Source organism: Panthera pardus, unplaced genomic scaffold (assembly GCF_024362965.1).
Source record: "Panthera pardus isolate Hobbes unplaced genomic scaffold, ASM2436296v1 HiC_scaffold_20, whole genome shotgun sequence".
NCBI classification, from domain to species: Eukaryota; Metazoa; Chordata; class Mammalia; order Carnivora; family Felidae; genus Panthera; species Panthera pardus.
Genome location: NW_026526766.1, coordinates 79,769,271 through 79,789,862, shown reverse-complemented (window position 1 = coordinate 79,789,862; position 20,592 = coordinate 79,769,271). Strand labels below are relative to the sequence as shown.

The 20,592-nt window shown below is 39.2% G+C and overlaps 1 protein-coding gene across 1 annotated transcript in view; it reads left to right on the top strand.

Moving 5' to 3' along the window:
• LOC109269880 (complement C5-like) overlaps positions 1-11,289 on the top strand; it is a 42,697-nt gene extending 31,408 nt beyond the window's left edge. The window contains exons 17-21 of the mRNA XM_053908244.1: positions 560-754; positions 3,347-3,431; positions 5,338-5,411; positions 7,498-7,622; positions 11,093-11,289. Of these exons, the coding sequence (XP_053764219.1) occupies positions 560-754; positions 3,347-3,431; positions 5,338-5,411; positions 7,498-7,583 (440 nt within the window). The 3' untranslated portion in view covers positions 7,584-7,622; positions 11,093-11,289. The remainder of the gene's footprint in view (positions 1-559; positions 755-3,346; positions 3,432-5,337; positions 5,412-7,497; positions 7,623-11,092) is intronic.
• The last annotated feature ends 9,303 nt before the right edge of the window (positions 11,290-20,592 follow it).

Genomic DNA, 20,592 nt, shown 5'->3' with positions numbered 1-20,592 from the left:
AGGTTCTTGAGAAAACAGGAGGGCAACCTCAGTGAAAGTTCTTACTCTTCACTTCACTCACTCAGACTTTGTGCTGGCTGTCTTGACCTTCTTGGCCAAGTGCGTGTCCAGGGGAGAGTGACTGTACAAGGGCTTTGAAACCATATCCTGTGAAAACATGGTCCAAATAAAAAAGCCTCAGGGATGTTTACTGGAAAAAGGATGAGATTTAGGTAGTCATGATGACTGTCTTCAAATATTCAAGGAAGTGGTGGTTATGTGACTTTTGCTGCACAAGAGGATTAATTCTATGAGTACCTATAAAGAAATAGGAGTAAGAGTTTGATTTAGAAGATGTCAGAAAGAGTTTTTCAGCAATTAGAGCTCTCTGAAATGGAACAGGTTGCCTGGAGAGGAAGCAGCTTCCCATTCTGATAGCTGTTCCAGCAGGGGCTGGTTGACCATTGGTGCTGGAGGGGGTGGAGCCGGGGGTACCAGGGAGGAAGATGAACCAGAGCCTGTAAGTCTAGCCCCAAGACTTTGAATCTGTACTTGACTAAGAGCAGTTGTATTATCTCAGCATCCACGTTCAAACACCCATTGATCCAGAAGTGCTGTTATGACGGAGCCTTTAAAAGCGAGGAGAGCTGTGAGCAGAGAGCTGCAAAGATTACCCTTGGCCCACGTTGTTCCAGAGCTTTCTCTCAGTGTTGTGAGCTGGCAAATCAACTGCGGGAGGACACGTCTTACATCCATGTAATGATTGGAAGGGATGGTATGTGTAAGCGCTCCTGTTTTGTGTGCAGTACAGTAAGAGGGTGCCAAGCAGAGTCTGTGCTGCCATTGGAAGAAGTACTTCCAAATTTGGCTTCATGTAGGAAAGATGAAGTATGAACTCCTGCCAATTTGGCCTGAAAAAAACAGAGTGGTCAGTGGCAATAATACTAGTTTGGATACCACTAGTCCCACTAGTCCCACTGACCAGCTTTCTCACTAACTCAGTGTGTAGCGTTTGCAGGTCGTTATTTATCCTCTAAGAGCTAGTTTGTGAAATGGAAATATTTGACGGAATGATTCTGTGATACTCACTTTGTACACACATCATTGACCACACATGATACTTAAAATCTTGCAAAAAGACAGTAGGAGACTTTGAAGAATCAAAATATCATTATTGATTCTGCCATAAAGCATAACCAATAAGAAATTTTAGAAGTAGAAGAAATCCCAGTAAGTATATACAGAAAAGAGTTTCCTTTACTTCAATTTCACATGGTTTCGTGGAAAATCCTGATGAGTACAACTTATTACAATTTTGTTTAATTTTAATAACCTTTTCCACCTATTTTCCTTGGTTTCATCTGAATTCTACTTAACTGCCCTACTGTGCAGATCATGCAAGTTAAGGCATGATCATAATTAAGAAAAATATTGCAATGTTTGTTTAATCTGGTGCTTTAAAAAGTCAGTAACTTTTAAATTATTTTTTAAATTTTTTATTTTTAGTTTTTTTCCAATTTTATTGAGATATAATGGGCATATAACATTGTGTAAGTTTAAGGTGTACAACATAATCATTTGGATTATGTATATGTTGTGAAATGTTTACCACAGTAAGTTCAGTAAGTACCTCTCATACTTACAATTTTTTTCCTTGTTAAATAACTTTTTTTAAAAAAAGGATTTAATAACTTCTTTGTGCCTTTCCATGAACTTATAAAAGTATATAAACAAGTAAGCTCTGAAAAATATTTTAAAATATAAAACTTATCTTAAATCTTCAATAATAGTGATATTGCTGGGAAATCTTTCTAAACTTATGAATGCATATGATTGAAATATTTTTATGAGTTAAAAAATATATGAAAGTAATATAACCTATAGGCTTAAAAAAGCCAAATAATAAAATTTAGAGGAAAATCAACAAAATATTTAAGAATAAACATTAAAAAAAGCTCTGTCAGTTGACTGTTTTCCTTATGCTCTGCCTTATGTTCCCATGACTTATTCATTGCCTGTCTGGAGAGGCCTGTACCTCCCTCTCCCCTTCACCCATTTTTTTCTAACTCCTTACTTCCTTTCCCTCTGGCAACCATCAGTTTGTTCTCTGTGTTTATAGGTCTGATCCTGCTTTTTGTTTGCTTACTGTTTTGTTTTTGTTTTGTTTAGATTTCATTTATGAGCGGAATCATATGATATTTGTCCTTCTTAGCCTGGCTTATTTTACTTAGCATAATGCCTTCCATGTTAATTCATGTCCTCTTTTCTTCTCAAACTTGCCAGAGCTTTCTCTATTATATTGATCTTTTTAAAGAAACAATTTTTTAGTTTTGTTGATTATAATTGTTTTCTGTTTTATATGGTCCATTAATCTCTACCTTCTACTTTTTTTTTGTTTTATTGTTCTTTTTCTAACTTTGTAAGTTAACTACATTTATTTTTCATATGAATTATTGATTCAGGTGTCTCCTTGTATTTTTTACAGTTTTTGCTGTATGTACTTCAAAGCTGTGTTCTTAAGTACATAGTTTATGCCTACCTCTTCTTTTTAGCAAAATGTAACTCTATCCACATAAAATATTTTTTACCCCATTTAAACTGTTCTGAATTCTGTTTTATCAGAAGTTATTATTTAACTACTAGCTTATCTTTTGTCAGTATTTGGCCTGTATATGGTTTTCTATCCCTTTATTTTAAACTTTTCTCTATCACTTGGTGCTGTTGTATAGCTTTTAAATCTGTTTCTAGATAAGTTTTCTTTTCTTAACCTGTTTTGAGAATGTCTAACTTTTAATGAGATGTTTTAAGCCCACTCAAGTTTGTTGAGTTTATACTTATTCATGTTCTCTTATATTTTCTATTGAATATGCTTCCTTATTGTTTCTTTATATCCTTTCTTGCCTTTTGTTGATTTGCTTTGGCACATCCTTCTTTACCCTTTTATTAAAAATTTGCACTAGTTTTCCTTACAAAAACAATACTGTAATAGAAGAGTGTGAAGTACAAGGTAAAAATTCCTGACCCCTGTACTACCTGCCTTCTAAGACATTGCCATTGTTTAAAATTTTTTATCTTCCCAGAAATTTTCTCTGCCTATGTAAATATTTATGTCTACACCTGTAGCTGTATCTCTGTATAACATTTTGTTTTATACCTATGGGAGGTTACCATTCTGTATTTTGCTTTTTGCATGTAATGCATATTAGACACCTTAAATCGAGGATTTTATTTTCCTATTTTGATATTACAAAAATTAAATGTTTGATCAAATTCATTAAAATATTTAATTTAAAGTTAGCCATCATGCTTTAACATGTAACTCTATTGTATGTTATGTTTACCCTGTGTTTTCATATTTTTAATTTAGAGGCATCAAGCATGTACCCAATAATGTTTGAAAGAAGCATTTTTTTAGAAAACGGGTTATGGGAAGTACATCATGTCTCTAAAAGGTATTCTAAGATTTTATTGTCTTTTCCTTAGGAATTTTAAAAATTATTCAAATATGACATATAAGTGGTCTGTCAATCTTCAGAGGGTTTCTTTGATTATTAAAGATAGCACTGACATTTGATCAAGGTTAATTTGGTTGGCTATTGGGCTGGTTTTTCCCTCAGTAGCAGGGTTAACTGAGCACTGATCTTTGTAGACGAATGCCATTTCACTTACCTTGAACTTATACTGAGCATGTAGTTTGGGGTGATATCTGGGCATTATACTTCTGTGTAGTTGTTTCAGTACTTCTAAACAGACTCTGGTGTGTAACAAACACACCAACAATGTATATCATCCATTTAGGTATGTATTTCCAATGCTATTTATCTACATAACAAATAAGAGAAGGCAATATTTTCCTTGTATTATAAACACACGCTGTAAATAACCGATTATCCATAAGGTTTGAGAAATGATCAGTTTTTCTTCAGTTATCATGACTTGCCTGATGCCCAACAGCCTCCTTTACCCTCCCTGATTCCAGCTCTATCCACTTCTCTGATTCACTTTCTAAGCACAGCCACCCATGTGATTATGTTAAAATCCAAATCTGATCATGCCATTTCCCCACCTAAAACCATTTCTCCATGACCCATCAGGCAAAATCAATGTAGATTAAGACCCTCTCATCCACTGCTCTTGCCAATGGCTCCAGCCCATCTCCCAGAAGCCCTTGCCACTATCCTTTATTGTGCCCTCTGTGCTCCAGCAGTACTTGGTCTGTGCAGTTTTCTTACCTTTTCCTGGAAATCCTCTTTCTTAACCCTCCACTCCTAACAAAAGGCATTTCACATTTGACAACCAACTCAGACACTGGGTTCACCAGAAAGTGGCCCCCAAAGAATTAAATACTTACCTCTCTGCATTCTTACTGCTTGTATTGAAGCCCTATTACCTCTGTGATCATGTATTTGTTTACATATTTCTCTCCTCTTCTAGAATAAGTTATTTGAGGCAGACAGCTTGTTACTTATCCCTGTATTTAGTCTTAGGACTGTGCCATGCACATGATAGGCACTTAGGAAATGTACTGTTTAGACTAAATGGACTTTGATATTCTGAAAATTCCTTTTTGTTTCAATTGTTTTTGATTACTCTACTTTTCTTAAAAGTAGAGTTCACTGAAAATAATATAATTTTAATTTGATAACTTATCACAGCCCTTTCAGTTTATAAAAGTAGGGCAATGAAAACAAAACATGGGAGTATGTTGAACCATGTCTTAATCCATCTGGGCTGCTATAACAGAAAACCACTGACTGGGTGGCTTATAAACAAGACATTTATTTCTCATAGTTATGGAGGCTGACAAGTCCAAGATCAAGGCACTGGCAGATTTAATGTTCAGTGAGAGCCCACTTTCTGGTTCACGGATAGCCATGACAGAAGGAATGAGGGAATTCCCCAGGACCTCTTCTGTAAGGACACTAATTCAGTTCATGAGGGCTCCACCCTCATGACCTGAGCACTTCCCAAAGATCTCCCGTCTAAATGCCATCACACTGGGGATTATATTTCAATGTATGAATTTTGGGGGGAATGCAAACATTCAATCTATGCCAAACCACATGTATATGCCTGTAACCAAACATTCTTGACCCACACAGCAATTTCATATATTTCAACTTAATTGGTGTATAGGCAATCATTCTGAGAATGTAGGAGTCCCTTGTTGTCCTTTGTTCTTTTCTTGACTTTCTCCCCACCTATGGTCACTGATTTAACTTTGTTTTCTTGTGATTTGCTTCAAGAGCCCATATGTGAAAACTGTAAACATTTCTGATTAATAGACCATGTTAAATTGGTTCCAGGTTAACTAAGGCTCACCTGTGTGTGATAGCTGTGAAATATTTTATTTTCTAGGCATCAGATAGAGTTGACGCTACCTGATTCTCTACCTACCTGGGAAATTCAAGGTGTTGGCATCTCAAATCAAGGTAAACAGCTAGTATGATATACTGAATTAAGGAGCAGTTTATTCATTGCAATGTGTTTATCATTTTATTGACAGTTTATCCAGAACTTTGGCGATAGCATATTTTAGACTCTCATTGTAAGCTCGTATGAAAAAGAGTTATCTATATGTTTTTGAACATATTTTGTTCATTTAATGTTTTTGTAAGCCATCATTATATGAGCCACAGTTTTAAGTTCCTACTTTCCTAAAACTGTTATGATTTGCTGGGAGGTTGAGGTGGAGGATAAAAACAGGACTCATTACTGAGTTTTCCCTCAAACTATGGGTAACAGTGCAAATCAATATCATTTGTAAATTATTTTTAAGGATATTTATTTGAAGGGTGCCTGGGTGGCTCAGTTGGTTGAGCATCTGACTCTTGATTTCAGCTCAGGTCGTGATTCCAGGGTTGTGAGATCAAGCCCCACATCAGGCTCTGCCTGACCATGGAGCCTACTTGGGAATTTTTTTTTCTCTCTCTCTCCCTTTCCCCAGCTCACACACCCCCATTTGTGCACACCTTCTCTCTCTCTCAAATTAAAAAAAAAAGTTATTTCATTTTTTATAATTCAATATTTCACCCATTAAATGGTTTCCATAATGTATTCATGTCTTTGGCTACACTGAAAAATAGGATGGAGACAGACTGCTAAAAAAAAAAAAACAAAAAACAAAAACTATGCAATTTTGTAACCAGAGCACTAACAACAGCAACAAAAGAACAATAATCTGATAAAGTTCCAAAGATATTAAATTCTAACAGAAAATATTATAGTACATACAGTACTTAATCTTTAAAAAGAACACAAGTAAAGGTAGCTAAACAGAAGGTTGTGTGAGGGATGGCTGTGGTGGCTGAGTTATGGAGAAATGTGTAGACATCTGGGGAAGCTGATGGCCAAATGGAGCCGATGAAAATATGTGGGGCAAATGGACGTTGTGTCATAGTACTCGGTTCCTCATTTGCTGGCTGCTTTCAGCTGAGTAATGTACTTGTGTTCAGCTCCTATTACATGGTGGCCAAAAATATTGAAGTGTTAGGCGAAAAAGTGCACATGAATCACCAGGATGCATTGCCATCATTCCCTGTCTTAGCAGTCATTGCAAGCTAAGAACATTCAGGCCTATACCTGGAGCTGAACAGACTGTGCCTAAAAAAATGTTGTGCGTGTGTACTTAATATTTTTATCCAGTGCCTTAAGGAAATGATTCTCAGGCTAATGGAAGTTACTAATGTTTTGTTGTGGTGGTGGTGGCTGAAGTTCACAAACTAATAGTGCAAATGTGAACACTGAGTGGATATTTGATGATACTAAAAACTCTCATTGTTTTTGACAGTGAGGTTAAAAAAACGGAAGTTATTGTCTTTGAGAGATATATGCTGAAATATTGACAGAGAAAATAACGTGATACTGAGATTTGCTTCAAGATATTTCAGGAAGTTCAGGAGAGATGGGTACAGAGGAAACAAAACTGGCCATGAGTTGATAATAATCACTGAGCTGGGTAGTGGGAATGTGGAGGTTCATTATGCCATTCTTTCTACTGTTTATATAAGTTTGATTTTTCCTATAACCAAAAGGGTACTTTTTTAACTTTACAAATAATCATAATAAGGCCTCTTTGTTTACGGCCATTATTTGAATGTTGAAGACAAAGGCCTGCCCGCCAGATAGCCCCGTGGCTCACTCTGCCACAGGTTCCGGGCTTCCCCTGACCAACCTGTGTACCGGACCTTATCTTCTTTATATGTGTCACTGCCTGATAGTTTATCACATATTGTTTATGTCTTCGTGACTAGGGGGAAGATTTTGCCTGTCTTGTTCACTATTGTATCTGCATTAGCTAGAACAGTGGCCCATGGTAGGAGACTAAGTATTAATTGATTCGAGAAATAAGCATCACTAAGTAGAACTTTCAAGAAGAAGAGAGAAATACAGGGGGAAAACAAAGGAAACTCAATATCGTCTTTTTCTCTTCCTCCAAGTCAAATGCAAGAATTTTGGAGAAGAAGAAGTACCCTGGGGGCCCCCTAATGTGCTTCTGTGCTCTGTCACCCCTCACAGGTCTGTGCGTTGCTGATGTGCTGCAGCTCCAGGTGCACAAAGACAGTTTCCTGGTCGGAGACAACAATATGGCGATCGTCAATTAAGAGGGACAGTTTCCCACACCAAAGTTCCTGAGCAAGTAGGTAAATATGTGGCACCAGAGTCAAGGGCTGAGAAATCTGATGGTAAATCCACTACACACAATTCACTTTAATGTGGCATGAACACCGCCCTTAATGCAAAAGGGTCTGACATCAGGGAGGATTGGGGTGAGGGGGAAGGAGTGAGAGACTCTCAAGTTGTATATAATTAACGTATCGCCAGAGAAAAGGAATGGAAGTTTAGGTGAGAATAAGGTCATATTTTTGTTGGGAATGGTGGGAGTTGAGGGAAGTCTTCCTTAAATTAATCCACAGAAGCACAAGACTGGTGGTTGCCAGTGGTGGGGTTGGGGGCTGCGAGAGATGTGGAGTAACTGCCTGATGGGTAAGGGTTTTTTGTTTTGTTTCGTTTTGTTTTTTTGAGCAATGAAAATATTTTGGAATTAGATAAAGGTAGTAATTGCATAATATTGTGAATGTACTGAATACCACTGAATTGTTCACTTAAAAATGGTTAATTTTATATGAATTTCACCTCAAAACAAAGAAGTCTTCTTGTACTAGCTAATGGTGGGGAGGGCAGTGGAAGTCCCCTCCTCTGTAAAAGTAGGAGGATTGGCAGATAAAATCATCTCTGTCCCACCCCCACATCACTCTGGACATTTGGGATGGATCTCAGAGAATGGGTAGGATTTTCACAAGTAGAAATAATGACTGGAGTATTTTATGATGATAAAACAGCATACATATGGAAAGGGGAAACCATGGACAGTTTATTGCAGCCAGACCCTAGTAGGCTTAGAGGTAAAACATTCTTTTGAACTTCTAAATTATTCCCAGAAGCAGACTAAAGGACCCTTCCCAGTCTTACAGTGAGTTGATGGCAGACCTAAACCTAGAACTTTGGTCTTTTGACTTTTAGGCTTGTGCTCTTTTCGCTATAGAAAATAATTGATTCCATATGCTTTAGATCAACAAATTGGTCTTAAATAAATTGTACTAAGAGTTGCAGTATAGGGACGCCTCGGTGGCTCAGTCGGTTAAGCGTCCGACTTCAGCTCAGGTCACGATCTCACGGTCCGTGAGTTCCAGCCCCGCGTCGGGCTCTGGGCTGATGGCTCAGAGCCTGGAGCCTGTTTCCGATTCTGTGTCTCCCTCTCTCTCTGCCCCTCCCCCGTTCATGCTCTGTCTCTCTCTGTCTCAAAAATAAATAAAAAATAAAATAAAAAACCTTAAAAAAAAAAAAAAGAGTTGCAGTATATTTAAAAATGAATATGTAATCCAGGAATTAAAACCCCAAATCTCAGTCTGGAATGACCATATAGTTAACACCAGTTTGTCTTTCAGAGTTCCAGTGAGAGCCATTTTCTTGGGGAACCTTCTATTAGCCCCAAGCCCTGATAGAACTGTTACTTTCCTTTCTATTTATCTCAAGTCTATCATTACACTCGTAAGCATGCTTATATAGCTAATGTCTGAGTCTCCTACTAATCCGACCTAACATTTACTGAGGACTTAATCAAGGTCAGATCCATCCTAAGCTTTTTGCAAGAATTCATTTACCTAATTTTCACCATAACCCTATGAAGTAGATATTTCATTTGTTCTCCCTTTACGGATAGAGAAACTGAGGCACACAGCGATTAATTTGTGCAAGTCAAACAGTGAATAGCAGAACCAGGACCCAACCCCAGCAGACTGATTCACGAGTCCACACACTGAAGCTCCTCCCTGAGAGCAGCAGCGACTGTCTCTATGATTGCATCCTCGGCACCTGCCTGCCCAGAGCGTGTGCACGACTGTCAAACAAACGCATGGTCTCAATGCGAGCTCAGGAATGGCTCATACTTGGCTGTGTAGCCTGAGCAAGTCACCTGGCTTCTCTGAACTCAACATGTATCCTAACCACCATGTTTAGAGTTGTAAAGCCCAAATGAGATCATGGATGTGAAAACACCTTGGACAAGAATGAATGTTTAAATAAATACAAATGTACAGGATGACATAGTAAGGATGCTTCGTAAATTATATTCTTCTAAATACTTTAATTATTTGAGAGAATCATAGATTTGGATTCACTTTTGTTCAAAAAGCATTTTAAGAAAAGTTCAGGTAGAAGTCTTTTTCAGTGGCATGATTTGCCTCAATGAGACGCATTATTTGGTAACAATTCTCACTGGCTTGAGTAACCTGCCAGCAATGACAGCTAATTGCCTTTTGGACAGAGGCTTCACATAGATCTTAACTTCTTCCTTCATATATTGGAATAGGCTCAGTTTCATTTCCTTCAGAGTTCAGCATTCATAAGATTTATGTGTATTATTTATGCTTTTAATTAAGGCCTCAAGTAGAATAAAAGCACACTTAACCTTACTTGGGAATTGATTTCCATTTTAAAAACAGTAATGGGGTCACTCACTTTTGATTGGCTGTCCTAATTATAAAGCCACTAAATAAATGGTTACCTAAAAAAAGAAAGAGGTTATTAAACAGATGAATCAAAAGCAGTGAATTGCTCTTATTTATGGTGCCCACTTTTATTTCTAATTTATTTCTAATGCTTTTATTAGAAGTGAGGGCCCTGGAGCAAGCCCTGTAGTAGAGATCCAAACCTAGACATCAACCCCAAATTCTGGCACCATAACTAAACCTTCAGGTTTGTACTCAGCTCCTTGACTCCTTTGAAATACTATGGCAACTTGAAGTTATGGATTTCAAGTCATTCTATATTAAAGCAAGTAAAAAGAGGGAATCTCTCAGAGACAAATTCATTGCCAGTGTTCATTCAGCCCACAGTTATTAGCATTGACTCAGGTGGCGGGCACTGAGATGGCAATAAGAAGTGACTGCTGAAGCAGAAAAACAGAAAAATTCCCAAACACCACCTACCACTGTTATCAATATAGAAATTTCCTTTTTTTCTGCAACTGAGATAATTTTGTAATAGCAAGGTATGCTTGACCAAACTTGACCTGATACCCTGATTTGTACTGTTTGGCCCCGGGTCCTTGCCCTTGCCTTGAGTATCTTCGTGGTGGTTTGCTCATCTCTGGCTACTGATGGCCAGAGAAAAGATCTCCTTAGTTGAGTACATTCCTGGCAGAAAAATTCACCTTCCTCCCCCCCCCCCCATAAGCTCAAGGTCTTAAAATGAAATATTTAAATATATTTATGAATTCTGCCTTTCATTACAAAAGAATACTCTGTATTGCCAAAAATAATAATCTTTGGGAGTTCTGCTAGAATTCAACATCATGTTTTGATATTCAGGAATATGGAATGCAAAAGATGAAAACACTTGTGTCAGCGAGTACTAACTAACGTGGAATTCATTCTTTCTTTCCCCCTTATTATCAAAACCTGAATTTTAGCTGGCCTTCATTTCCCTTGAAGTTGGACACAGCCTATTCCCAAGTCTCTTAATGAAATGTATGTATGGGACTTTGGAGAAGGCTGCTCAAAGCAAGTGGATTCAACAGGGAGGGGTCTCTTTTCTGCCTTCCTTTTTGCAGCCCTCATCCTACAAACAATGGCTGGAGTTCCAGCAGCCAACATGGACCATGAGGTAACACTGAAGATGGAAGCTAGGTGATAGCATGGTGGAACAAAAAAATAACGGCCCCTGCCTCTGAGGACATATGGAAATGCCATTGCAGCCTTGGACTTCTGTTATGTGAGAGAGAAATAAACATATACCTCATTTGGGCAACAGTGATTTTGATTGTGTGTTATATACAGCAGAACCTAATTCTTTTTTTTTTTTAATTTTTTTTTTCAACGTTTATTTATTTTTGGGACAAAGAGAGACAGAGCATGAACGGGGGAGGGGCAGAGAGAGAGGGAGACACAGAATCGGAAACAGGCTCCAGGCTCTGAGCCATCAGCCCAGAGCCTGACGCGGGGCTCGAACTCACGGACTGCAAGATCGTGACCTGGCTGAAGTCGGACGCTCAACCGACTGCGCCACCCAGGCGCCCCAGCAGAACCTAATTCTAATTATTATAAACTCATTTTCTTTCTCTGGCCCTGTGTAGCTCCCCTGTCATAACGCTCATCACAGTTTGGTTTAACTGTTCATTTGATGGTCTGTCTTCAACACTAGACCCCAAGTTCCTTGAACATCCTGTCTAGTTCTGCATTGCTGCCCCAACCACTGTCTGGTACATTTTAGGTGCCCAATGAACATTTGTTGAATGGTTGACTGCAGGCACACCTAAATCTCAATTCTCTCTTCTCTCTTTCTCTTCTCCATCCTTTATAGATTATTCCTGCTATCAGACTTCTCCATCTGATTAAGCCATCCTTCATCTCTCTCCATCCCTAATGACAGCCCAGTCATCTCTCTATCTCATCCCAGCCTCTTGCCACCCCCTGCAACATTCCCATCCCTGTCCACCACATCCTTCATTCCTAAGCCAGGGATACCTGGGATGCACTCCACCAATTTCACAAGGGTGAAGGACATTATTCTTAAAAGGGTGAGCTAGGATGCTAATACAGGCCTTCTCGCCAAGTGCACTTGAAGCTAGATCCCATGTGGCACCTGGGGCTGGGGTTCCAAGGACCCTTGGGGAATTCTGAGAGACAATTCCAAGCCCAAACCATGGTCTTAGCAGTTCTCAAGGTGCCCCTTACCCATGGCCTGTGCCAGGGCTTGGTGCACAGGATCCCCCCCTTATGTGGCAGAATTAGCCCTCTCTCTTTCCCAGATCCCTATGGTCTCATCCCCAGGTTCTGTCCCACAGTAGCTGGCATAGTAGCTGCTCAGATGAGGAAACCTGTCCAAGCAAGTGAAGAGGCCACCAGAGATGTCCACACTGAACTGCCTTTCTTGCTCCCCTAACAGAGTAGGGAAAAGCTTTTAAGAGGCCCTACCCTCACCCCAGCCAGATCACATCCATCATCCCCCAAGATCTTATTTTCTTAAGGGAAAAGTGCAGAACTCCCAGAAGTGATTCTATGTGGTCTAGAGGCAAGATGTTATTAAATGCTGAGTACATGTGGTATAGGATTTGGCATCTACTTCTCCTTGCTCATATTATATATGCCTCAATTCTGATCTTTGAATGTCTGCCTCTTCCCTGGTCTTTTTTCTTTGCAGCTTAAAAAAATTATAGTAAAATATATATAACATAATATTATTTTAACCACTCATAAATATACAACCCAGTGGTATTAAATACATTCACAATGTTGTGTAACCATCAGTATCATTTATACCCCAAACCTTTTCATGATTTGTAACAAAAACTCTGTGCCTATTAAATGATGACTCCCCCCTCCTGGTCTGTTTCTTGATCAGGGACCCTGCCTCCATCGTGGCCATCCCCTGACCTCAGCCGTATAGTTAGGTAGGTCCTACCTATTTGCCAATAGTCCATCTTAATGTGATTTTCTGCCTGGCCTCTTGAGGAACGCATCCCAACATGACCTACCTGTTAAGATATTACTTTCTTAGACCCCTGATACTGGCTGCCTCTCTTTTGCCTCGTTTTGAAAGTGCTCTGTAGATGCTGGCTGCCAAAAGGAATGCTTTCTAAGCATCTACAAGCTAGGACACTGTCTGTCCAACCCTTGGGAGCTGGCTTGCTTCCAGGTCATATCTCCTAGCTCATGCCAGTCTGTACGTCTGCCTAAAGTAACTGAGCTATTGTGTCCTTTTGACAACCATCTTCCCAAACACTTCTTCCTCCTTATCATTCTCCTCCCAGATTGCAATCCCTTTGCTACTTGCCCTGTGCTATTTGAAGAGACTCCATGTGATGTTAAGAGACTTTGGAGTCCTATATGGCTCTGCTCCTGGCTTTGCTACTCCAGAGCTGGCTTCGTGGACATGCAGCTTGTGTAGTCACAGAGGGCCCAGCACTCAAAAGGGCCCACACTTCTGAATTTATTAATAGTTATATCTTTGAACCTGTGTCTTATAAGTCTGATGGGGAAATGGAGCATGTAGGTGAACAGAGGAGATATGTGCAAACACATGTGCCCACCATTCCTTTTCACCCCATTCACATAGAGCATTCACGATACCCCATGAACACAGAATACCAGTGGACCCACAATGCAGTTTAGGGAGACTCAAAGTGAATACAAAGTAAGTATGTCATGTCTATGACTCAGCAAGCAGGGTGCTGACAGCCTTTAGAGGCCATATATTCCTTTGGAGCCAGAACTTGGTTTGAATGCAAAAACAAACAAACAACAACCACAACGGCATTCTAAGAAACACAAATGACAGAGGAAACTCATCATATTCTTTCTTGTTCATGTTATTAGCCAATGACTTGAACTAAATATGATGACACAGAAGGAAGGGGAAATACAGGATAACCCATAGCTCCTTTTCCATTCAGGCTTTTCTTATTCTTCAGTAAGCAAAGGTAGAGAGTGTTGGTAGAATACACACATGTCAAAAAGTAAAATAACAATTGAGTTTGTTTTGCACTGCATTTCCAATGTTCTGATAAGAACAAAGTATACATGAATGTATGAGATCTGAAAAACAAACTGCGTGGTCTTGGTGATTCTACATATGAATTAAGGGCCCTTGTATTAGCATTTAAAACTAGCATCGCGCTAAATGAAGATGAATGGTAAAATTCACGCCATTAATTTAAACCTTTGATTTTGCTTGACTTAGAATGACATTAAAAATAGCAAGTAAAAAACACCATTGCAAGTTGAGGAAGAGACCACAGAAGAAATGGTTTTTATGTTTTAATACCGCACCTTTTCTTACTTTTTGAATAAGCAGGTCTACATTTTCATCTTACACTGGGACCCTCAAATTGTACAGGTGGCCTTGGCTACTTCTTTCTGTGTGATTCTAGGCCCCCTTCCTTCCTTTGAGCCCTTTCTGATCATCAGGGTCTTTGTGTGTAAAATGAGAACAATGCCAAATCATGCCAACCAACATCAAGTGGCCTCTGCTGCTGAGCAATCATTTTATTCATTCCTTATTTTCTTTCTAAATAACTTCCATGAAGATATCTGTGCAGCAGTCTGGTGAGGGGGAGTCCATGGATAAATGGAGGAAAAGAAAATTCTAAAAAGGGAGCAGACTAAGCCTTTGAGAGGTTTAGCAGTGATTTTTGGAGAAAAATCCATTGAAAAGTTCTGTGATATTTGGCTTTTTTTTTGTCCAATTAATGGAGACTTCTGCATGTTTGCAGGCAGAAAGAAAGAAGTTGATAAAGCAGGAGAGATAAGATGCTTAAAAAAATAATCATAAGAACTTACATGTTTATATGATTTCCAATGCTCAGGGATATCACATTTCAGGATTCCTATAAGAAGGCAAGGTAGGCATTGCTCTCTCCAGGAACTGAAGAAACTAGTTCTCAGAAGGGACGAGAAAAGGGAAGTCTGAGTCTACCTTGGGGAAGGTGTTAGGTGTTAGCACTGGCCATCAGCACAGCACAAATTATTCCAGTCTGCTTTGGGATGAGGTTAAGTTACTACCAGCAGGTGGCGCTTTCAAGGAGCTGTCTGAACCTGCTGCTCTTTAAGAACTTAAAGTATGCTTGGGAATTTTTATTTTTTAATTTTTATTTATTTTTGAGACAGAGACAGAGCATGAACGGGGTAGGGTCAGAGAGAGAGGGAGACACAGAATCCAAAGCAGGCTCCAGGCTGTCAGCACAGAGCCCGATGCGGGGCTCGAACTCACAGACTGAGAGATCATGACCTGAGCCGAAGTCGAACGCTTAACCGACTGAGCCACCCAGGCACCCCTAGAGTATGCTTGGGAATTATTGACTGGTAAGCAAGTGCCCATTAGTGGTGGTACTGAGCACAAGGAGCTTTCCCCAGCATTGTATCTTTAGAGAAACAGCTATTCTAGTGTACAAGTTTAGTGTTGCTAGGTAATGGCAGGGATTCAGGAATGCCTTAGCTGGGTCATTTTGACTTGGGTTCTCTCAAGGACCTAAATACAAGATCATCCATCCTTGGATTTGAATCGCCGTGTTTCCTAGGGTGTGGCTTACCTGGTTGTTCTCTGGCTGTGCCTACCTCTAGCCTTGTCAGGTCATCTCCCCAGTCTACGATCTGCCTGGTTGTCTGATCAGCTAGTCTTACCTCAGCACCCCGTGAGGAAGAGAGAACCGGACAGAAGTCAGATTAGTCCTTCACTTAATGTCATACCTATTCCCATGTAGTACCTTTGAGCCTTTGTCTAGAATTTACAATGGTGTGTAAATAAAAATCAGAATGTGTGGATAAGGCTGTATAAAGTATTATAGAGTTTATAAAATGGAGAATCAATTACAAATAGCTGGAGGAGGGGTCAAAGAGAAGCTAAGACTGCAGCCTGGTTTGGTATGTCTCTCTTCTTTTTCCTACTGACCCTACCACAATCAAATCCCCATCTCTGCTAGTTATTAGATGTGTTCCCTGAGGCAAACCACTGTATTTTTCTGAGCCTCAGTTTCTTCATTGGTGACCTGAAGGTTATAGCACCCTTCAGAGTGGTTGTGCAGATCAGAGACCATTTGTGTAACTTCATTATTGCAATAATGGATACACATTAGGAGCTAGTAATCGGTGGCTATTACGTTGTCATTATTTGGATAAGTTCTTTAAAAGTTGAGAACATGTCCTCTATGTCTGGCTCTCACAAAGCACCTATTAAAATTCACTGGAGTTCAATAGGTCTTGTTGAGATGGTGAATTAACATTTATGCCCTTCCTTCCTTTAAAAAAAATATTTACTTATTTTGAGAGAGAGAGAGAGTGTGTGCACACTCACAGGTGGGGGAAGGGCAGAGAGAGAGGGAGAGAGAGACATGGAGCTCGATCTCATGAACCGGTTAGATCATGACCTGAGCCGACGAAATCAAGAGTTGGACACTTAACCAACTGAGCCACCCAGGTGCCCCTATGGCTTTCCTTCTTAATTACTAAACCTCCTCCTGCGAAATAAGAAAATGCTTCAAACAGTATCTTTCATAAGGGTCAGAGTGAGGAGGACCTTTTTGAGCAAAGACTTCTTACGGTTTATAAGGAAAATAGTAGGGTACACATAATCTGCTAATGGAAATCAATGTCATAAACAAAAGCAAATTTTCTTTAAATGCCTTCTAAAAAGGTTCTGGTCCATAGAAACCTTTTTGTGCTCCTTTGCTAAGTTAGGCTATCAGACTCTCAGGATGTAGCAATTAGATAGATTCTTAAGATGTTAGTCATCTAATCCCAGACCTTTAATTGACATTTGCAAACAAAAGAAGTGGGAAGCAAAATCTGCTGGGTTCGATGATAAAGATAACCTTTCATCCTGAGAGTCATGCTACCGTTGTTGTTGTGGTCTGCCCGGCAGCGGCCAGGAAAATAAAACTGTATCAAATACAGATTGCCATGATGCTGTGCACATATTTCCAAAAAAAAGAGTAGGTCATAAGTCTGTCCTAGCCAATAAGAAGAACAGTGACCATTCTCAGATTCACGCTATGTGTCAAGAACTACATACATGTTTCATATCATTCTCCCATCGGCTCTATGAAGAATTATCATTTGATTTTATAGACAATGAAAGTGGATCTTAATTTGGCCAAGATCCTATCCATAGATAGGCAGTTAGGATTTGAGTTCGAGCCTGCCTCACTTCAAACCATCCTTTCTTTTTTTTCAATGAAATATTTCAAACTTTTAGAAAAGTACAGTGAGTGATGTATCAAACACCAGTATAACTACTGCGAAACTCCCCTGAATTATTTATAAAATATTGCCATACTGACTTCAGATCTTCCTTTAAAACAAAACATAAGGGATACAGTCTGTGTACCCTTTTCCTACCCCTTCCCCCATTCTCTTTCCCTTCCCAGACATTACCGTTTATCCTGATGCAGTATTTATCTTTCACAATCATGTTTATGTTATTACTACTGATGTAAATGTCTATAGGCCATAACATTGCTTTGCATTTTTTTTAATTTATGTTCGTGTTATTATGGTCTTTGTGTCATTTTGCAGGTTGGTTTTATCAGCCAACATTGCTTTCCATTGCATGAAAATACAGTCATGTATTTACCGTTTTTCTATTGTTCTAGGTTGCTGCCAAATTTTGCTATGACAAATAATGCTACAAAGAGCATTCCTGTGCTAGTCTCTTTAGGCAAATGTGTGCACATTTTCTGGGGTATATACCTAGAGTTTCGACCTTTCCATTATCCTCTACCAGGCCTCTTGGAGCTTGTGGTGAATTGCTGAGCAATGTTGGGGTACTGGGGTCTTGTAGGATACAAGCACAGGATTGTGAAGGAACAAGGGACTTATAGAGGACTTGGTGTTGACAGCCCAAGTCACTTGGGAGAGAAATTTTAATTTGCAGCTAAAGCAGTGGCTCTTGGGCACGAGATGAAAAAGAGATTAGTTTCTCCTTTGTCCTGATCAACTGAAAAACTAATTTCAAGCTGGACTTGGAGATGTTAGTAGAAGTAACGGGAAAGGACCAAGTGAAGCAAGAACGCTTGGAAGAGGTTGTTGGTACTTTAAGTCAACAATTTTTAAACCATGTGCCCAGGGACCCCAGAGTTCCCATTAAGCCTCCTCAAGGGCCACCTGGGGGTGCACCTGGGGGAGACAGGCAGACAGCCTGCACCCCACTGTGCTTCTCTCAAAGCACCTCTACTCCAACTATTTTACACATTGGAATTTTTGGCAAGACTTTGTTTCAGTAAACTATTGTAGCTAAGTGTTTTTTTTAATCCATTTAAATAGGAGCACCTGGATGGCTCAGTCAGTTAAGTGCCCAGCTCTTGGTTTCAGCTCAGGTCACGATCTCAGGGCTTGTGAGTTCGAGCCCCACATCTGCTTGGAATTCTCCCTCTCTTCCTCTCTGCCCCTTCTCCACTCATGCTCACTCTCTCTCTTTCTCAAAATAAATAAATAAACTTTTAAAAATCCATTTAAATATATAGGAAGACAAGTGACTAAGGAGAGATATTTATATATGAGGTTCCCAATTAGTTGTAGTTTGTACCCCAATATTCCCTCTCACGCGGCTGTTATAAATAGACTGAGTGGGCTGCATTCTTCAGTGCTGGTAGCACTAACCCATATATATCCCATATTTCTGATGACACACCAACTTGAGGATATAAATAAGTTAAGAATAATAGTGATAGTATTGGGCTGACTATTTAGGTGGTAGGAACACCTTCATATCATGGTGACTTCCGAGAATAATAATAAGGAATTACGCTATTTGACTGGAGTGAAGAAGGGCAACATTGAGGCTGAAGAATCAAGTAGAATCCAGATCAGGAGGGGCCTTGTGAACTAAGTGAAGTCATGTGGGCTCTGTCCTGAGGGTAGAATCAACATGGCATTAGCAGGAAGGCCAGATGACCAGCAAAGTTTCTGCCAGACTTGGATTCTCCTCTTTTAGAGTTGCATGTTTGTATAAAAGCTAAAAACTACCCCCGAAAGTCAACATTGTGAAGAAGAATCCACCTCTGAGCCATGTTTAAAAGGCAGTTAAAAAGTTTCAAACACACTTGAAAATCTGTGAATTGAATTTTGGTTTTAGTGGGGACCTCTGAGATCCATTATTTTAAAAAGTGTTTTTGGGGTGCCTGGGTGGCTCAGTCGGTTAAGCGTCTGACTTCGGCTCAGGTCATGATCTCGTGGTCCATGGGTTCGAGCCCCACGTCGGGCTCTGTGCTGACAGCTCGGAGCCTGGAGCCTGCTTCAGATTCTGTGTCTCCCTCTCTCTGACCCTCCCCCGTTCATGCTCTGTCTCTCTCTGTCTCAAAAATAAATAAAGGTTAAAAAAAAATTTTTTTTTTAATTAAAAAAAATAAAAAGTGTTTTCTTTCACAGAAATATGCCAATATGTTTGGAAATGTTTGGAAATGTTTGCAAATATCATTTATCACTATTGATTCTATAATACAAGCAAACTTCCTTGGGCTTAAAACACAGATATCTACGATGATTTGAGTATTCTTGCTTTCTCCTAAGTATCTTTTCCCGAAAATGATGGCAAAAGGACTTTGTTTGTTTTAACTTGACCCATCTTTCGTAACCCAGTTTAATCATTTCACAGATTCCCTTTTGAAATAAATGTACTAGATTGTCAGACAATCATGGAAGATTTTTTTTTATCACCTCAATAACATGTAAGAAATATCTTTAGTGAAATTTGTATATCAAATTCTCTTTTGTGTGACATTTTTCTAATGAGTTTAGTACTAAAATGTTGGTAAGGTTAAAACCTTATTAATTCAAAGCAAGGAATGCCAATGTGACCCTAAAACATCTGAATAATTGAAAAATGTCTAGAGAAATTGGTTCTGTTACTTTAGAATAAAGTACCTATTAGGTACTAAGGTAGATGAGTACAAATATAAGGAAGATTGTACATAAAATTTTTTCTAGCAAACATAAAACATACAAATCTCAAGGATAAAGTTTTATTTCATTCTAAGTTAATAGACTTGTTTGTTATAGGAAGCTTTTTTTTTCTTCAGCTCTTCTATTAAAATTATTAAAATCTTCATTGAAAGGTATAAACATGAGTTTATTTTAAAAAAAAGATATTCTGCATCTGAATGAATGCAAATTTGGAATTTGTGTCATATGAATTAATAGATATTGGAGGATATCCATTCCCTGCTAAATAGAAAAGTATTTGATGGGTTATTTCCTAGAAAACAATGCCAGTGTCCTCAGCATGGCATTTTCATTGCCTATCACAATCTTTCCTCTACCTAATGTTCAGCATCTTCTGTAGACTGGGACAGACCAAGGAACAATTCCATAGAGCTTCTCTGAAGATCTGTCTTATCCTTAGGCCATTTCCAGTGCCAATGACACGACCACTCAGGATTTCTCTAGAAAGATTACTTCATGAGCCTTGTCTAAACCAGACCTATCCTAAAATCATCTCATTTTGAAACAGAATCCTGGTGGGTCTCTGTCAGTATCAGAGCATATAGATTTATCAGAGGCATGCTCACAGATTGATACAACTTCAGAGCAGGTGTCCTGGTCAAAAGGGATAAGGCCAAAG